This window comes from Chenopodium quinoa, unplaced genomic scaffold, assembly GCF_001683475.1.
Source record: "Chenopodium quinoa cultivar QQ74 unplaced genomic scaffold, ASM168347v1, whole genome shotgun sequence".
NCBI lineage: Eukaryota > Viridiplantae > Streptophyta > Magnoliopsida > Caryophyllales > Amaranthaceae > Chenopodium > Chenopodium quinoa.
In genome coordinates, this window is record NW_018742720.1 from 740,167 (window position 1) to 758,681 (window position 18,515).

At 34.0% G+C, this 18,515-nt stretch overlaps 2 protein-coding genes and 2 pseudogenes across 2 annotated transcripts; all 4 read right to left on the minus strand.

Annotated features, from left to right (window-relative positions):
• Positions 1-527: 527 nt before the first annotated feature.
• Positions 528-4,372, minus strand: LOC110723070 (annotated as a pseudogene).
• A 401-nt stretch (positions 4,373-4,773) lies between these two features.
• LOC110722960 lies at positions 4,774-6,368 on the minus strand. The gene is made up of 2 exons (XM_021902232.1): positions 4,907-6,368; positions 4,774-4,790 (listed from the first exon to the last, which is right to left on the minus strand). Exons 1-2 carry the CDS (start codon positions 6,366-6,368, stop codon positions 4,774-4,776), a joined length of 1,479 nt encoding a protein of 492 aa, XP_021757924.1.
• A 1,249-nt stretch (positions 6,369-7,617) lies between these two features.
• LOC110722928 lies at positions 7,618-9,072 on the minus strand (annotated as a pseudogene).
• A 1,892-nt stretch (positions 9,073-10,964) lies between these two features.
• Positions 10,965-15,464, minus strand: LOC110723072 (transmembrane 9 superfamily member 8-like). Its single transcript, XM_021902354.1, has 7 exons — positions 15,106-15,464; positions 13,383-13,547; positions 13,184-13,293; positions 12,986-13,094; positions 12,784-12,896; positions 12,537-12,687; positions 10,965-12,402 (listed from the first exon to the last, which is right to left on the minus strand). Exons 1-7 carry the CDS (start codon positions 15,211-15,213, stop codon positions 11,245-11,247), a joined length of 1,914 nt encoding a protein of 637 aa, XP_021758046.1. The 5' UTR covers positions 15,214-15,464; the 3' UTR covers positions 10,965-11,244.
• Between the last annotated feature and the right edge of the window lie 3,051 nt (positions 15,465-18,515).

The window sequence follows — 18,515 nt, forward strand, 5'->3', positions numbered from 1 at the left end:
GCTATATGATATGTACACTAAATATAGGCCCTAACAGATCTCCCTGAACCCAGAAAAAAATATACCGCCAATTAATTACAGATATTTCAATGTCCATTAACATAGCATGCTAATGATGTACTAAATCCGGAGTAGTTTAGTTTGTTTTACTTTGGTTACTAGAATTCTCTCAAATGAAAAAATGCAACAAAAAAATAAAAATAAGATTTAACCTGTTTTAATATCATATTGCAAATCAGCTCATTTTAAGTATCATATCATATACAAACAAACAAATTTAAGTGAATATTAATAAACTTAACAGGTCAGTTTAATGCTAAAAAAAATAAAAATAAAATCGGACCTGTTTATATAGCTGAGGAGAATCATTGAATCTCAAGAATGAGAAGCAGCATCCGAAATCGAAATAGATTATAAACAACACAAACAAAAATAATGTCATGGTTGATTTCATTGAGGTTACACTTACACAGCCATTCATGGAGTTTTTGAATGTGAGAAAAGAAGAGTGAGTGATTGTACTTTGAATCTAAGTCAACTATAATTTTGAAAAATAAAGATTTGATTTGATTTGATTTAGTACACGTTAAACTGATAAATGAATCAACTAATTGAGCCCATTGACTTTGACAATTGACAACTATTTTTGAATCATTAACAATTTGAGTAGTTCTACTCATTTGTTTAATTACAATTAATTAAAAAATAATTTTAAATTAATAAAAATCAACAATTTAAAAGAAAAAAATAAAAAACAAAAAAATAATTTCAATTGAATAAAAATAATTTCAATTCAGCAAAAATAAGATGAATAAAACATGACCTTACTCTATTACGAGTACTCTCTATAAATTTATCATGCTTTGTGTCCTGAGTCAAGATGTATACAAATTTGCTATGCATCATGAGAAACATCTATTCCAAAAAATCACAATACATGTGCCGTTTTTATCGAATTTGGATTGAAATTATCTCCACTCTGCAGCATATGGTGATCATGTTAGTGATTTAGCATGTAGTTGTACATAAATAAAGGTATAAAAGTTTACACATTACAAGATTGGTTGAAAAATGACTAATAAAAATGTTATCAGCGTTTTAAAACGTATTAAAAAGTACATTGAAAAACAAACATCATTTAATTAGTCATTCCACCAACGATTAAATAAAATGAACAAACTAAATTTGATTGTCATTGATGATTATTGCAGGTCTACAATTAACATAAACTATACTTTCTGTTACAACACTAGATAATCATACATTCATACACAATTGCAAACTTTAATAAAAATAACCAACTAAAGAAGAAAGCCTTAAATCACTTCAACTTTCCAACACAGTGATACATTGGTTACTTGCAACCAGGAAATGGGCCACCACAAAGGCACTTATTATGGGAAAATATGATCGGGTCAACCCGTTTGTAACGTCGACCATTTGGTATTGGGCCACAAAGTTGATTATAACTCACATCGATATAAACGGGATTCAATAGGCTGAATCGCTTAGGAAGAGATCCATATATCATATTATGGCTAATGTTGAAGCCCGAAAAGGTTGGAGCCAAGTCAACTTTAGTGAAGTCAAACCTCAAAAGGTTGTAGGCAATCTTTACATCAACAATGTTGGTGTTGTTCTTTTCAAATAAGAAAGCAGCATCCCCTGTTAGCTTATTTTCACTGAGTTCAATAAAAACTAAATTACCATGGCCCAATGACTGGGATTGGACCACTTAATTGGTTACCCGTAAGCATGAGTGTTCCGAGTCTGGGCATGAAGCCCAAAGAAGATGGAATTGGGCCCGATAAAGAGTTGAATTGGAGCAATTGGTCTTGGCTGCACTAGAAGATAGCTACAACAAGTGAGGCCCAAAACGCGCGGCCTAAATAAAAAATGAACATTTAGTTAAAAAATATGAACATGAAAAAAGAAATGAACATTTAATAACAAAAAATGAACACGTAAAAAAAATGAACATTTAATACTAAAAAGTTTACATGTTATAAGGAAATGATCATTTATTAAAAATGAATCTGATTATCATATAATCATAAATTTGCTAAACCACGACCTTAAAAATGAATATTTAGTTAGAAAAATGAACACATAAAAAAAAAAATATTCAGTAATAAAAAAGAACACGTAAAAAAATGAACATTTAGTAATAAAAAGTGAACATGTCAAAAAAAAATGAACATTTAGTATATTACAAATGAACCTTTATCATACAACCATAAAATTGGGATCATATACATCGGAAATTCTCCAACTTAAAGGCAAATTCGTTGTAATATCATATACTTCTTCATCACTTCTTACTTGTTTCTTCACTAATTCAGAGTCTTTGTCTTCTACAAATACAATTAATCTGTACTCACTGAAATATAACAAATAATCAAAATTCATAATCATCACAACATATGTTCATAATGATTATTTAGAATGTTCATCATATATAATCATCAATACAGTAGTTAAAAATATAAATAATTATCACGCTATATGTCATATGTGTTCATAATCAATAACAGATATGTTCGTAATGAATAACGAAACATATATATTCATAATAAATTTTTCAGATTTTCAACACTAAATGTTCAGATAATTGAACTTTCAACGTATTATATTTTACTTTCAACCTAATAAAAATGAACATTTAGTATTAAAAAATAAACACTTATAAAATGAACATGTAACAAAAGGTTATGAACATTTAGGATATAAAAATGAACTTGATTTTCATAAAGGTTCAAATTCATTGTATATAATTATTAATGAAAAATAAAGATAAAATAAATTGTTGAAATATGTTCATTTTTTATGTATTTAATATTAATTTTCGGTGTACTAAATGCTCATTTTATAAGAGATGTTCATTTTTAAATTTCTACGTGTTCATTTTTTTTACAGAAATTATATTCAAGATCGATTGTAATTATTGAAACTCTAAAAAATTGAATATCTACCTTAAATCTAATCTTGATTCATCATAGAGAAATTAATTATTGATTTGTAACATGATTAGAAATCAAAAGAAAAAAAATTAAAAGAGAGAGAGAGAGAGAGAGAGAGGGGGGGAGAGAGAAAATAACTACAAATTAAGCAATACAATTGATATTCATTAACAATTAAGCAATTTAATTGATATTCATCACAAACTCATAATAATTTCAAACAATCAAACAATAAATCATCATGCATGATCAACGAAATCATACAAAATACAATTACAAATTGATAAAATCAAACCTCCATTGTTTTCTTTGACCTTCAACTTTCTCTCTCCTCCATTTTTTTTTTCTTTCCTCTTTGATAAAGCCAAATAATTGAATCTGAAACTCATAGATTTAGAAAGAAAGAAGTATACCCATCAAAACACGAAATAGTAACTCAAAAATTTATATAAAGAAGAAGAAAACTTTAAAGATTGAAGGGAAATGAGGTAAAGAGGAACGAGAAAATGTTAGATTGAGAAGAAAACTGAAGAGAGAGAGAAATAATAGAGCTAAGGAAGAAGAAGAAAGAGAACTAAGATATAAGAAAGAAAAAAAAAGCATATGTTCATTTGAACGTACTATATGTTCACATTTAATGGTGTTGCACCTAGCTTGGCTGCACTAGAATGCAGCCAAGAATTAGAGCTAGTACGTCTAATTGTTTAAATTTTTTGTCTATAAAATCGGGTATTGGGCCGGAAAACTTATTTGAGCTTAAATCAAGGGAAATGAGATTTTTTAGTTGGGCCAAAGCCATAGGAATTGGGCCGGTTAGTAGATTAGAAGAGAGGTCGAGAGCAATCATTCTTTTAAACCGGCCTAGAAAATTAGGGACCGGTCCAGTAAACTTGTTGGAAGAGAGGTAAAGTGCTTTCAACTTAGTGAGCTGGCCCAAAAATTCAGGGATTGGGCCAGCCACTTTGGTACCGGAAATAGTAAGGTAAGTGAGATTAGTAAGCTTACCAATGTACGGCGGTATAGGGCCAGAAAGATTGGGAGCATCATTAAACGAGAGGCGGGTGAGAAAAGGAAGTTGGTCCAAATATGGTGGTATTTGACCATGAATATCAATATGATTAACTTCATCGAATCCGATAGAGGTTATATGACATTGTTCGTTACAATAAATTCCAGCCCAACCTACACAATAAATCTTGGGATCCCATGACGAAAGTGATTTAGGGTTGCCTAAGTGTTTCTTAATACGGAGGAGGACATTTATGTCGTGGGGAAGGAAAGAATCGGGTACAGGTTGAGAGTAAGAGAGATCTATGAACAAAGAGAGGAGGAGTGTAGCTAGAACTAGATGGTTGGGACTCATTTTTATCGTGTAGGAACTTAAAAACATAAACTTGTACAAGCTTAGTGAGTTGATGCAAATAAGATGTGCAAAATGAGGTCTTTATATACATTTCAAATATGCTTGTTGCTGACATTTCTGCCTTATAATTTGCAATTCCTACGTGTGTCTATTTTACAATAAAATTTTTGTCTATGAAACAAACTTCATCAATATCTTACCAGCAAGTTGCAATAAAAATCATAAAGCTGTTGACTTGTTAAAAGCATACTCGACCCAATCCGAAATCGACTTGAAAAATATCCGATTCAGATTTGGACTTGTGTAGACATAATAATTTAGTTTAAATCGATTTTAAAACCCTACCCGACCCGACCCGTCCTCATCATACTCGATCTGATCATGAGATTGACACCTCTAATTTACATGATGATATGTTTTCCTCTGACCATTTTTATAAAATATTGGAATTTACATGATAATCATCGCTTTACACATTTTTCAAAAATTTTACTTTAAGAAGCTCTAAATTTTTTTTTTTTTTTTTTTTTTTTGACAACAGCAACTAAACGAAACAAATTACAACGAAATTTCACTAAATTACATCTACACCCAACCGCAATATCATGTGCCTGTGTTAGTTGATCTCTACTAACTTTCCAAATAGTGCACATGTCCAAGGATCCTCCTTCCTTCAATAAATCTTCAATAGTCCATAGTAGTCTCACCTCCCGGCTGGTAGGATTACGCAGAAGCTGAATGATTGCCATAGAATCAGTGAAAATCGTAATGTATTGGTAGCCCTTTCGGCTTGCCCACTTGACAACCCCTATGCAAGCCAAGAGCTCAGTATGTAAAGCTGAGATAGCTGTACCATAATCACCTCCTCCCTCCAAAAAGTTTACCCCATCCGAAGAGTAAGCCCATCCAAAACCCGCAGCCCCTGTACTCTTCTTCCAAGACCCATCCACCATAATTATAACCTCTGTATTCCCCTGTAGAGGATGATGTGGTAGTTCCCTTCGGCTGCCAATGTTGAATCTGTTGAACACGGGTGGGAGATCCTCCGTTCTTCCGGTTATACGAGTGGAATCCCTATACCTTTCTCTTGGTTTAAGGAAAATCTCCAAGCTACTCATCGTTTGACCATAATGCCTATAGTAATCCGCTAAATAGCCCCTTTCATTTCTAAAAACTCTCCCATTCCTAGTTAACCAGAGACTCCACAAAACTCCTATGAAAACATGGAGCCTGACGCTTTGTCTCCCATCCTCGCTATGATAGAGCAGAATATGTTGCTGAATCCAGTGTCGCAAAGGAGTAGATTCATCAATTTCAGAGATAATATGCAAGTCATAGTTCTGCCAAGCATACCTCGCAAAAGAACACAATCGGAAAAGATGTTGTAAATCCTCCTCCTCCATACCACAAGAGTCACAATCTCCATCGATATCCACCCCTCGATACCTTAAGTTTGACTTGAAAGCCAGGCCATTCATGACTAGTTTCCATAAGAATAAGCTCCATTTTGGCGGAATATTTAACCCCCAAATTAGTTTGAAGAACACATCGTCCTGACCATGGTCCTGTTTCATAAAAAAGGAGTGCATTAAAAAGGCATACCCAGACTTTACGGTGTAGTTGCCCGATGAGTGTGAATTCCAGAATAGGAAATCATCTTCATCAACATTCGGTAATTCCATTTCCAGGATTTTTTTGGTCGTCTCCCAAACAAATCTCTCCCGTACCATAGCAGCATTCCATTGTCTTGGGTCAGATAAAATGAGGTCCTTCACCATTCCAGAACCAACATCCCGAAGTAACAAGTCTGATCTCATTTCAGGAACACAGCCCTGCACCCACCTCATGTTCGCAATCCTTACCTTTTTTCCATTCCCGATCTTCCAAGCATACCCACTAATCATCTTGTTTCCCACATCTCGAAAACCCCTTTTTCCCCAAGAAATATTTCCCGCTGTACCATCCTTTGGCCGCCCAGTGCATATCGAACACTTATGTGAAGGCTCCAAAACACGTGCCACTAGCAACTGGGGGTTACAATGCATCCTAACAACCTGTTTAAATAAGAGAGCCTCTCTAAATTCTTTTTGACTAAGCTAATACATAGTATAGTTTAAGACAGTCAAAGAGTTAAAAATCCTTCCTTTTTTAAGACAATTTTACTCACATCGACTTTTTTATTTGTTACATACGAAATATTTCATTTGTGATATTTAAATCTTTCGTTATTTTAAATAATGAAAAATCTCAAACGAGTAATTTGATTCCTAAATTGATATTTAATGGAATGCAATATTACTACTCAATTACCTCACTCTAATCATAATTATTGCTTTTTTCGTTGTTTTTTAGTTGCATCATTCTGCAAATTGTGGACTTTTAGGCAATAACAAATGCGTTTATAACTGACCCCATTTTAATCTTTTAAAAAAAAAAAAAAAAAAACCATGTAATAGGAGAGAGTTTATTAACTAAAAATGAAGGTGATGTATCTAATTTAAAAAAATAAAATAAAAAAAACAATGCAACTAAAAGAATAAGAAAGTATTGTACAAAGTTAGAAACTAAGGAAAAAGCTACGTGTAGGTAACGTATGATCGAATAAAATGCATGAAGTTTAATTAATTGCATGTGTCCATACAAGGCAGCAAAGTAGATGATATTATTAATAGCCCAGAAAATGAAATGCAGTCAACAACTTGACAATACTGGTCCCAGACTCCCAGGGAGTGAGGGAGGGTTGTAAATCCAACTTGACAATACTCTAAATTAAATGACAACTTGACTAAACTCTAAATCCAACATGACAGAGCTTGTCAGGGCAAATCTCCCGTTTTTATTTCATAGACACGAATGAATTTTGACAATATTTACTAAAATGATAAAGGAGTATATATATGTAATTATATATTGATGTGTATCTAATATGATCATAGTCGAAGTAAGTCAAGATTTGTACACGTACAAAATGTCCAGTAGAGTCATACGTAGCATAGTACATTAGTACGCATAAGGAAGTTGAGCATCAGTAGAGGTTATCCAAAATGACAGATATTTCAAAGTTAACTAACATGCTACAATATCTACTCAATAATAAGAAAAGATCATACTAAGGACTAATTAAAGTCGGAGCAGTTTAGTTTAGCTAGCAATGTGACAAATAAATAGTAGATCATACTAAGGACTAATTAAAGTCGGAGTTGTTTAGTTTAGCTAGCAATGTGACAAATAAATAGTTTTAACACTTTTAAGTGTACTATACACACAAGTGTATAATAGAACGCTTGTCCACCAACTCCCTCATCGTCTTTTAATCAAAAACTCGTAACATTTCAAGCTACAATATTGCAAGTTAATATAGAATCACACAAACTCATTTTAATTGTCTCATTGATGGTTATTGCAGGTCTGCAATCAACATGAACTAAACTTTCTAATATAAGTATACAACACTAGATAATTATCATACACAATTGCAAACTTTTAAATAAACCAACTAAAAAAGAAAGCCATAAATCATTTGACAACTTCATTCCAAAGCATTGATGCATGATTACTTGCAACCAGGAAATGGGCCACCACAAAGGCACTTATTATGGGCAAATATAATCGGGTCGACCCGTTTGTAACGTCGTCCATTTGGAATTGGCCCACAAAGTTGATTGTAACTCACATCAATAGAATCGGGCCGTAATAGGCCGAATCGCTTAGGAAGAGATCCATATATCATATTGTGGCTAATGTTGAAGCCGGATAAGGTTGGAGGCAAGTCCACTTTAGTGAAGTCAAACCTCAAAAGGTTGTATGCAACCTCTATAGTAAGAATGTTGGTGTTGGTCTTTTCAAACAAGAAAGCAGCATCCCCTGTGAGCTTATTTTGACTAAGGTAAATAAAATGTAAATTACCACGGCCCAACGATTTTGGGATTGGCCCACTTAATTGGTTACCAGCAAGCCCAAGTGAATGGAGTCCGGGCATAAAGCCCAAAGATGATGGAATTGGGCCTGATAAAGAGTTGAATTTGAGATCTAGTATTGCTAATTTCTTGAGTTTTTGGGCTATAAAATCGGGTATTGGGCCGGATAATTTATTTGAGCTAAAATCAAGGGTTATAAGATTTGTTAGTTGGGCTACAGAAATAGGAATTGGGCCGGTGAGTAGATTTGAAGAGAGGTCAAGAAAAATCATTTTCTTGAGTTGACCTAGAAAATTAGGGATTGGTCCAGTAAACTTATTGGCAGGGATATAGAGTAGGGTTAACTCGTTAGCTGGCCCAAAAATTCAGGAATTGGGCCGGTTACTTTGGTCCCGGAGATAGAAAATTCAGTGAGGTTAGTAAGCTTACCAATGTACGACGGTATTGGGCCGGAAAGATTAGGAAGTTTATCAAAGAAGAGTACAGTGAGAGATGGAAGTTGGTCCAAATACGGTGGTATTGGGCCGTGGATATCTAGGTCTTCCTCGAATCGGACCATGGTGACGTGGCCTTCAATGTTGCATTGAACTCCATTCCAACCAGCGCAATCACTGTTAGGGTCCCATGACGAAAGTGATTTAGGGTTGCCTAAGAGTTTCTTAATACGGAGGAGGACATTTTTGTCGTGGGGATGGCAAAGATCGGGTATAGGCTGAGAGTAAGAGAGATCTAAGAACAAAGCAACGAGGAGTGTAGCTAGAATTAGATGGTTGGGACTCATTTTTATGTTGTGTAGCAACTTAAAAGCGTACTCTAGTACTAGCTTAGTGAGTGAGTTGATGTAAATAAAATGAGCAAAGTGAAGTCTTTTATATACAAATCAAATATGCTTGTTGCTGACATTTACGCGTTATAATTTGCAATAAAATAAACAAGAAAATTAAAATTTCCTCGTGCTTCTATTTTATCAATTTAATTTATGTCCTCGAAAGGAACTTTGTCAATCTCTTACCTGCAAATTGCAATATAAAATCATTAAACAATTGAGGTATCCATACTTTTGCATGATGATATGTTTTCCTCTTACCATTTTTATACAATAAAGTAATTGAAAGATGATCCTTTTAGATATTTTTCCAAAATTATATTAAGAAAAGGAACTCTTTAATTTTTATTATGACTAATATATATTATCGAAAGACAAAAGTAACATTATTTCTAAGAGCATATACATTCACATTCTTGACCAACTGTCAAACAAATCCTTTCCTTTTGTAGAAAAAAAAAGTTTACTCCCATCGGCATTTTATACTTGTCATATATTTAACCTGTGATATTAAATCTTTCCGTTATCAAAAAATCTAAAATGAGCCTTATAAAACTTGATCCCTAAATTAATATATATAGGGAAGCGATGTCACTACTCAACCATATTAATCTCATCATTAAAAATTAAAGAAAAGGCTATGTGTAATCGTGTTATTCGTGCAGGCTACGTATCATCGAAAATTCAAAATCATACTTGTACAATGCATAAAGCTTAATTAAATGGATAGATTTATAAAATATTAAAGGCGCCAAAGCACAGGATACTAACTCAGAAATGCAATCATGAAAAAATATTTGTATACTTAAACTTAGTACTAGCCCAGAAAATAACATTAATATAAGTTAACCCACAATTCGAGTTGACCCAAAGACCGAACGTGACCCATGTCGAGAAACTCAACAACTTGACAGCAGGGCTTGTCAATATTGAACAGTCCAAAGGGTAAATTCAACATGACAATGCTGGTCATGGCAAATCTCCCGTTTTTATTTTGTGGACACGTTATGAATTTTGGCAATATTTATCACTCATAAAAGGGAAAAAAAAGAGTATTTTAAATTATATATTGAGTTGAAACTAACAAGATCATACTCGAATTCCAAGGTAGGCATTTAAAATAAGGTATCAAGATGAATATAAAGACTGGGTACTATTGACCCATATTAATGATCTAGAGCATGCCATGAAACATTCAAGATCATCTAGTTGCAATGTTGTTAGAGTGTCAAGTATTCCGAAAACATGATGTCGATTACTCTAAACGGCATGTCAATGTCAATCCATATTACATCGAGTTGCCATTGAGGTTTCTTGGATTATTTCATTAAATTGTTGCGTTCGGGATTGTGAAATCACTCTAAAGGGTGCTTCAATATTGTGTTTCATCTTCTTTGCATCAAGTTTTGTTGTTTCCCTTCTTTGCTTGATGGTCACTGGATTTTCAAATCTTACAATTTTCTCTTCAAATTGTATGACAAATTTTAAAAAGACAAAAGGCAAAAATAAGATAAATGAATAGTTAGAAGAAATAGTTATTAAGGGTCTGTTTTCATTGACTGAACTCAACTGAACTGAACTGAATTGAGCTAAGCTGAATATTTTATAAGAGAAGAAAATTAGAAGTTGAATTGAACTTCAACGTAAGAGAACAGGCCCTAAGTATATGATCAGGCATAATTTTCTCTTGTATTTGACAGATTTATTCAGACATACAAGGCTAACATGTTTGGCAATGAAATCAAAACTATAGTTGGGTATTGGGTATTTGTATTTTGATACCAATGCTTTAATTGAAAATTCTTTGTGTCAAAAGATGAGGCCTGAATTGTCTTGCTTTGTTCGAATTTGCGATACAACAAATGCCTTTTTAACAAGTAACAATGAACAAAGAGGAAAAAAAAAAAAAACAGTTGTGAATAAAATAAAGATTTGAAGATTTATGTCATTACAAAAAACGAATGAGAAAAATACAAGATCCTTAACAGTCTACGAAGTATATCAGAGTTGGCCTTTGAATAATACTATAGTTGTGATCACAGTCCTCTTCCGACATTTACGATCTAATAACGTACACAAGAATCGCTAATTCTGAGAAGAATGTGGCTATCTCTTTCTTTGTGGGGGTGGGAAAATTTGCTCACCATTCACCAATTTAACGCGAGTATATCATTGTACTTAGTCGATCTTCACAGAGGAGTAGATAAGCCTGGTAAACCAGAAGCATGCGTAGAAACCAATAGTTCCCGTAAGCACGAAGAATGCGTATGAGGCAATGAGCATGTACCCGAAGTACAACATTCCAGACACGGGCTTTGTGATTTCAAGCTTGGTGAAGAAATAGAATGCTGCGTAGAGGAATAGGTACAGGGCGGAAGAACCTGATGTCAAATAAGACCTCCACCACCAGAGGTAGTCCTCACTGCAGAGCTGGAAGTAGCATAGCACAATGGTGATCTCAGCACAGGTTACTATAAGAATCATGAACACGATGAAGAGGAAGCCAAAGATGTAGTAGTACTGATTTAGCCAGATAGAGGTGAGGATGAAGAAGAGCTCGATGAAAACAGCACCAAATGGAAGTATGCCTCCAATGAGGATTGAGAAGATGGGGTTCATGTACCAGGCTTGCTCTGGAATTTGCCTTGGAATCTTGTTGGTTTTGACGGGGTCTTCAATTGTCTGCTTCCTAAATCCAACATAACTACCGACAAAAACAAGTGGGACTGAGATGCCAAACCACAAAAAGATGAGGGCGAACATTGTCCCGAATGGAACTGCACCAGATGATTTCTCACCCCAGATGAGTGCATTTAAAATGAAGAAAACAATGGCAACGGATCCTGGAAACAAGAATGCAGTCCTAATAGCAATTCGCTTCCATTCTGTTCCTTTGAACATTTTGTAGAGTCGGGCAGAGGCATAACCAGCAAAGATACCCATGAAGACCCAAAGGAAGAGCATGGCAGTCATAAGCCCACCACGGTTTGAAGGTGAGAGGAAACCAAGAACGGCAAACATCATGGTGACAACCATCATCCCAAGGCACTGGACACCAGTTCCGGCATAGACACACAGCAAATCTGAATTAACTGGAGGCCTAAAAACATCCCCATGGACTAGTTTCCAACCAGTTTCCTCCTGGGCTTCTTCCTGGGTCTCAAGTTCATTGTACTTTGAGATGTCACGGTATAATGTACGCAACATGATCATTGCCACCATCCCAGAGAGGAAAAGGACAATCATCAATGAGTTGACAATTGAAAACCAATGTATCTGGTCATCGCTCATTAGAAGATACGCATCCCACCTAGATGCCCACTTGACCTCACTTTCCTATACACAAACAAAGAAGAAAATCCTGATAAGCGACTGACCGACTGACCACACTGTCCCAATCCATACACAGGTGCAACAAAGCGATGAATGGTTAGCAAGTTAAACCAGAAGGCGGGATGCTTCAAAGTTACCTGAAATTGAACATCATACGTAAATATGATTTCTTGCTTATCTTCAACTTCTTGTGGGTTACTAGAGCTAGTAACCAAACGATTTGCATGAGGATCACAGGATGTAAGACGAGTATTCTCATTCCATTCCCCTTCATATTCATGCTTGACACTGAAGTCACCCAGAAAATATAGAACATCAAATACTTGCAAAAGATGGTGTCATTAAGCTGCCAGAAAAGAGAATTCCCCAAGAAAAAAAAGGTACCTGAAAGGCTTGACCTCAAACCCTACAATTCTTGACAACTCAGTTTGGGCATCTTTGTGGTATCGCACAGTAAACGACAGATGATTGTGGATAAAAAACTTTTCATCTTTGGTCTACAGTCAAAATTCAAAATATTAAGTACAGAAATCACAAACTCATAACCAAACCTATTGTTTATTATACTAAGAACATAAAAACTCACTCCAGCATATTGCCCCTTGAGCCCAACATAATATCCAAGCTGGTAAACAGGAGTTAAATCCTGGTCTCCACGTCTTATTGGCATAACCAAGGGAAGGTTATCAAGGATCCTGTTTGTGAACAAAGAAGAACCATCACAATGATGCAAACAGATTAACTACAAAAGAAAGTTATGCATGGGGAGCAAGATGGTTCTTACATATTAACCCGATATTCATCGTTAATTTTCTCTTTAAATTCCTTGGCTGCTTTGGCATCGAGTGTTGTCCGGCAAACAACATTACACATTTGGTGTTCCCGCATTTTGAACTGCAAAAAATCCAAAAAATTAATGGTTAATGTCCACCAAGATACTACAAATATAAGCTCCCTCAAGGTTTATCATACAAAAAACTAACCACATATGGAGAATTTTCAATTCGGTCACCACGAAGAACTTCACCAAGATTCTCCGCACTGTCAACAATGGTCTCAGGGCGGCAATAAGGAAGTGAATAGTATGAGTAAGGAAGCTGGGTCTTGATTGAGGTCAACTTGTTGACCTTTACCATCAATTGATCTCCCTGTACACAAACATATAAAATCAACAGAATTCATAAATTTCAACCAAAATACAATAGATAAGTGGTCATAATAAAACCCATTTAATGAATAAATTCTGTCAATGGTTGAATGACACAAATCACAATCAACACCATTCTACAAACTATACTTCTTCTTTATTTTCAAGTACTCGTTGGTATTAAAAAACATCTTCAAAACTTCATCTTAAAAGGATTAACCTACAATGCCCTTCAATCCAATCACAGTATAGTGGAGGAAACAAAATGGGAGCAACAATTATATTTTGCAAGCCATCATGTGAGGGACACTTAAAAACATCCTCGCGTCATAAACTCACTACAGCAACTGAGCTTCTTGACCTAAGCCTCTTTTCCTTTTGACTATGTTCCTTTAGATCTCTTCAACCGCCCTGCTGTCCAAGGTACTTGCCATGCTTCTTACTTTCTAATCATGATCACTACACTAGCTGATAAATTTAAAACAATTCACATCTTAGTTGCTTTTTTGAATCCAAAAACTTTCTACCTGTTTCCTTTTCTTTGGATACATCAAATATTTTGCTTGAATACAAATGCTACTGCCCAAATACTGGTTGCTAAACCCATATACTCCAAAAAATTACCCCTATCTTCATTTCATCAAATAAGCAGTCATGCTTATCAAGATTGATCTTTTTTATCACTATTTCCCACCAATATATATCTGATGATATAATTAGAAAACAATATATTAATCCAACAGTAGAGTTTTCAATGTACACCAAAAAATGAACGATCAAAGGTACACTCTAAAACGCGTGGATGGCTTATGTTACAAAACAGATTGAGTACCCAGTATTCTTCAATCTCTCCATACCTAAATTCATAAAACACCCTAGTAAATTGACATTTTATCCGACACAAAATGATTGCGATTCCACAGGAAATCTCATTCTAGGTACACTGGACCATGAAAATCGAATAAACTAACAACTCCTTGTCTCCCATTGACTTCACCTAATCTAAAAATAGAACTGATCTGCACTAACTTCATCTTATTAATCCTGATCCTGCAAATTCATCATCATTTTCGCTTATTAAATTGATTTTTTGTTCATCTCTCAACTCATACACCACTGCATTGACTATTTACGTAAAATTCAAGTTTCCATCTCTTTTCACTCGTCTCTCATCGAATCAATCTCCAACACTAATTTCCACCGACACAAATAGATCCAGCCAAAAAAGCCACATTTTCGCTCAAAAATCACACACTCAAAAATCACCGACAAAATTAACGATCACAAAATCAACAAACTCAACCAATTGATAACAAAGCAACAAAATCAACATTATCAGAAATCAAAATCAACATCAAAAATTAGAAAGAATTGAAAACGCGTCGATCTGAAACGAACAACAAAATCAATCAAACCAAAAACGCGCAATTAACCCTAAAAATCAACCACATTTCATAAAAGAATCAGATTACAACACCTCGATTATAAAAATTCACAAAATCAAAGAAAAATTTGTCAAATTGCCAGAAAAAATTGAGGTTTAAAGAGGAGAGAAAAACCTTGTCAAAATCCTGAGGAGCGACACCAGGGAGGTAGAAGCAATGTGCGCCATGGATGAGAAGAACGAAGAAGATTGAGATTAGCGCAGATCTTCGCCGAGCTTCCATGGCGATTCTAGAGAGAGAAAGAAGAGAGAGAGAGAGAGAAAGGGTGGAGAGAAGAGAGTGTGAGAGATCCAGAAAACTGAATTTATTTATTTTTTTTAGTCTTCGAATTTATTTTTTTATTTTTAATTTTAATTAAAATTTTACTACTCGTAATTGTTTTTAATTAGTTTGTGAGAATGAGTGAGGTGAAGGAAGGTGGGGCGTGAGGTGAGGGGTGGATTAATTATAAATTAATTAATTTATAATTGATTGATTAATAATGGACTTTAATTGTTAATTACGTCTTGAAATTAATGTTATTGATTTGTTGATATTTTAATATTATTTGTGCCAAAATTACAATAATACCCATACCCCTCTATATAATAATGATGATGATGATGGAGTTTAGTTTAGCGAAGACTTGAAAAGGAATTAAAACTTGGACAGTGACTTCACTCATAATTAGCTTATCATCAAATTAGAGATTGAATCATTTAATAGTTTTAAGGTTTTTAATAGACATTAAATGTATTTTTTTTTTTCATTTATAAATAAATTTGAATGTACTCGTAGATTGCTAATGCACTGATCATGTAATCCTTAATCCCTGCAATAAAAAACAACCCCTCATTCATTTCACATATCATATATAGATTACAAAGTGCTAACTTGACAATATCAATCCGTAACTAATACAGAGTAACTAACTACAAAGTATAACACTAGTACATGATAAGGGCTAACAAACTCTAAGGGTATGTTCTCTTACGTTGAAATTCAGTTCAGCTCAGTTCAGCTCAGTTCAGTTCAGTTCATTTCAGTTCTGTTCAGCTCCAAATTTCCTTAACAGACCCTAAATATAAGGGCTAATAATAAACTTAGATATTACTCCGTAATTAGTTTAATTAGAAGATAGTAATAGACTAATTGTACATAATAAACTTAGATATTACTCCGTAATTAGTTTAATTAGAAGATAGTAATAGACTAATTGTACATAATAAACTTAGATATTACTCCGTAATTAGTTTAATTAGAAGATAGTAATAGACTAATTGTACATAATAAACTTAGATATTACTCCGTAATTAGTTTAATTAGAAGATAGTAATAGACTAATTGTACATAATATAGGTTAAATTCAAATAAAAGGAACAATACCTTTATATAATAATTAATGAAAGTTTCGTTTTAATAACTTTGGGTTGAACGCTTCAAGTTTCAACAAATTTTGATTGGTAATACGAGTATCAATTATCATCCAATTCTTCATTGTTCAAGCATGGCTTCAGCCTTCAAGTATTGAAATTGTAGGTTTATACTTTACTCAAAGTTCAACTTTGGTATCTTGATATTTCACCCAACGGAATTGACCTTTCATCCCATTAAAATAAAAGAAAGAATTTGTTAGGCTAGCTTTATTTGATAAAAAATGTTTTTCCTTTAAAAAATGTATGCCCAACTTTAGGAATGAGATCACCTATTTATCGATTTAGGGCATGTTCTGAACTGAATTGAACCGATCTGAACTGAACTGAACTTATTAGAGCTGAAATAAATTGAACATTTTATGAGAGAAATAAATTAAGATAAGAACTAAACTGAACTTATTAGAGCTAAACTGAACTTGAAAATAAGCTGAAAAGAACAAGCCCTAGTGACATTAACACATATTTTGGGGCTACTAATTGGGAGAAGTATTTGGTTACTCCGATCACCTTAACTGTCATGTACTCATGTATGCAAGCTTAGAGCCTTCCATAAAGCCAAACTTGGGTGAGTGGGCTGATTTAGGTTAAGTCAGGTCAAGTCATATCTAGTTTAAGTTTGAGTTATGTTAAATTACTATGTCTATACAAATTAAATTAAATTTTAGATTGTTTTACATTTGGATGATTTGAGTCCGGTCAAACTTTTTTACATTTGCATGAGTCCCTATTGCATGAGTATGTTGATTGTTGAGCAAACCATTTTGTGTTTATCTTCATTATTGATTTCTCAATTCATGTTCATGCAATGTTGTCTATGTTTCACACAAGCACTAAAGCCACCCTTGAATTGATGACTTCGTACTAATCAGTAACCATCGTAATAAACTAATTTATTATAAAATGGGTGAAAAAAAATATATTTATCAATAGTACGTTATATTTTGATTTCAGACTTAATTTCAAAGCACACAGTCCCACAATATCGTCTAATCTCTCTATAAATGCACTCCGTATTAGAGAAAGAGAACAATATAATACATTGGAGGGACACGTATAATATCGTCTAATCTCTATGTAATTGCATTTGAAAAAGAGAGCAATATACTATGTAATATGTTGGAGGTGATCAAGACTGACTTGCATCTGGGCTTTATATTGGACATAACTCAAATATTTTAATAAATATGGGCTTTAGACATTTAATGAACAAATTTTGAAGCCATAATAAACTTAGCATATCTTGAACATGAACAACCCCTTCTAGCCCAGTTCTAATTTAGCGGGTTTAGACATGTGTTTTTTCTAAAATTAATCGAGTTCAATATGCACATCCAAAATAGAGCGTGTTTTTTATAATGTGGCAGTGGAAGGAATGGCAAATTGACAAGATGCATTGTAAAGAGCTTAATGAACATTAGACTTCTTGCTAGAAAATAATCTACCATAATTGAATTTCACTCTTTACTCCAACTTATGTATATGTCTGTTACAAGTGCGCGCCACTTGATTGGTCTCTCTCATCTCAAATTCTCAATTATAACAGGGTTGTACATTTGTACGTAAAATTCAACTTCAACTCCTATGTTATTTTTTTAGAAAATCCAAGTTTATAACTGTGCTAAACAAACCAAGTTTAGCACATGGCAATTTTGTAATTAAATGGGCTTGGAAACCGTGTACAGGCATTAAACAAATACTTTCCCTTACTGCAGCACCTGACAAATGACCTGTCCTAATACAAACAAGCTAACGACAAGTTTGTTTGAAACGTTAGGAGTGACCACGGTAAAGCTCACTGCTAACCACGGTAATTACACTTGAGTTAAGCTTTTACCACGCACTCCTTGAATTGAATGTCATGGAGAGAGAAAAAGAAAGTCATTTCTCATCAGCAGTACATAGAGAGAGAATCAGAAAAGGCCATGAGCCAAACATAGAACAAACAATCAAACGAAAATGGTGAATACCAATAGGAGGGGGGAAATCAAACTAGCAAACGAAAACACCTTCCTTTTAGGGTTAACTATACCCTTAATTTCTATATTTTTACTTTGGATTTTCGTTGGATTTGGCGGCGAAGCCGCCGAAAATGGTGTTAAGATTTGGTGT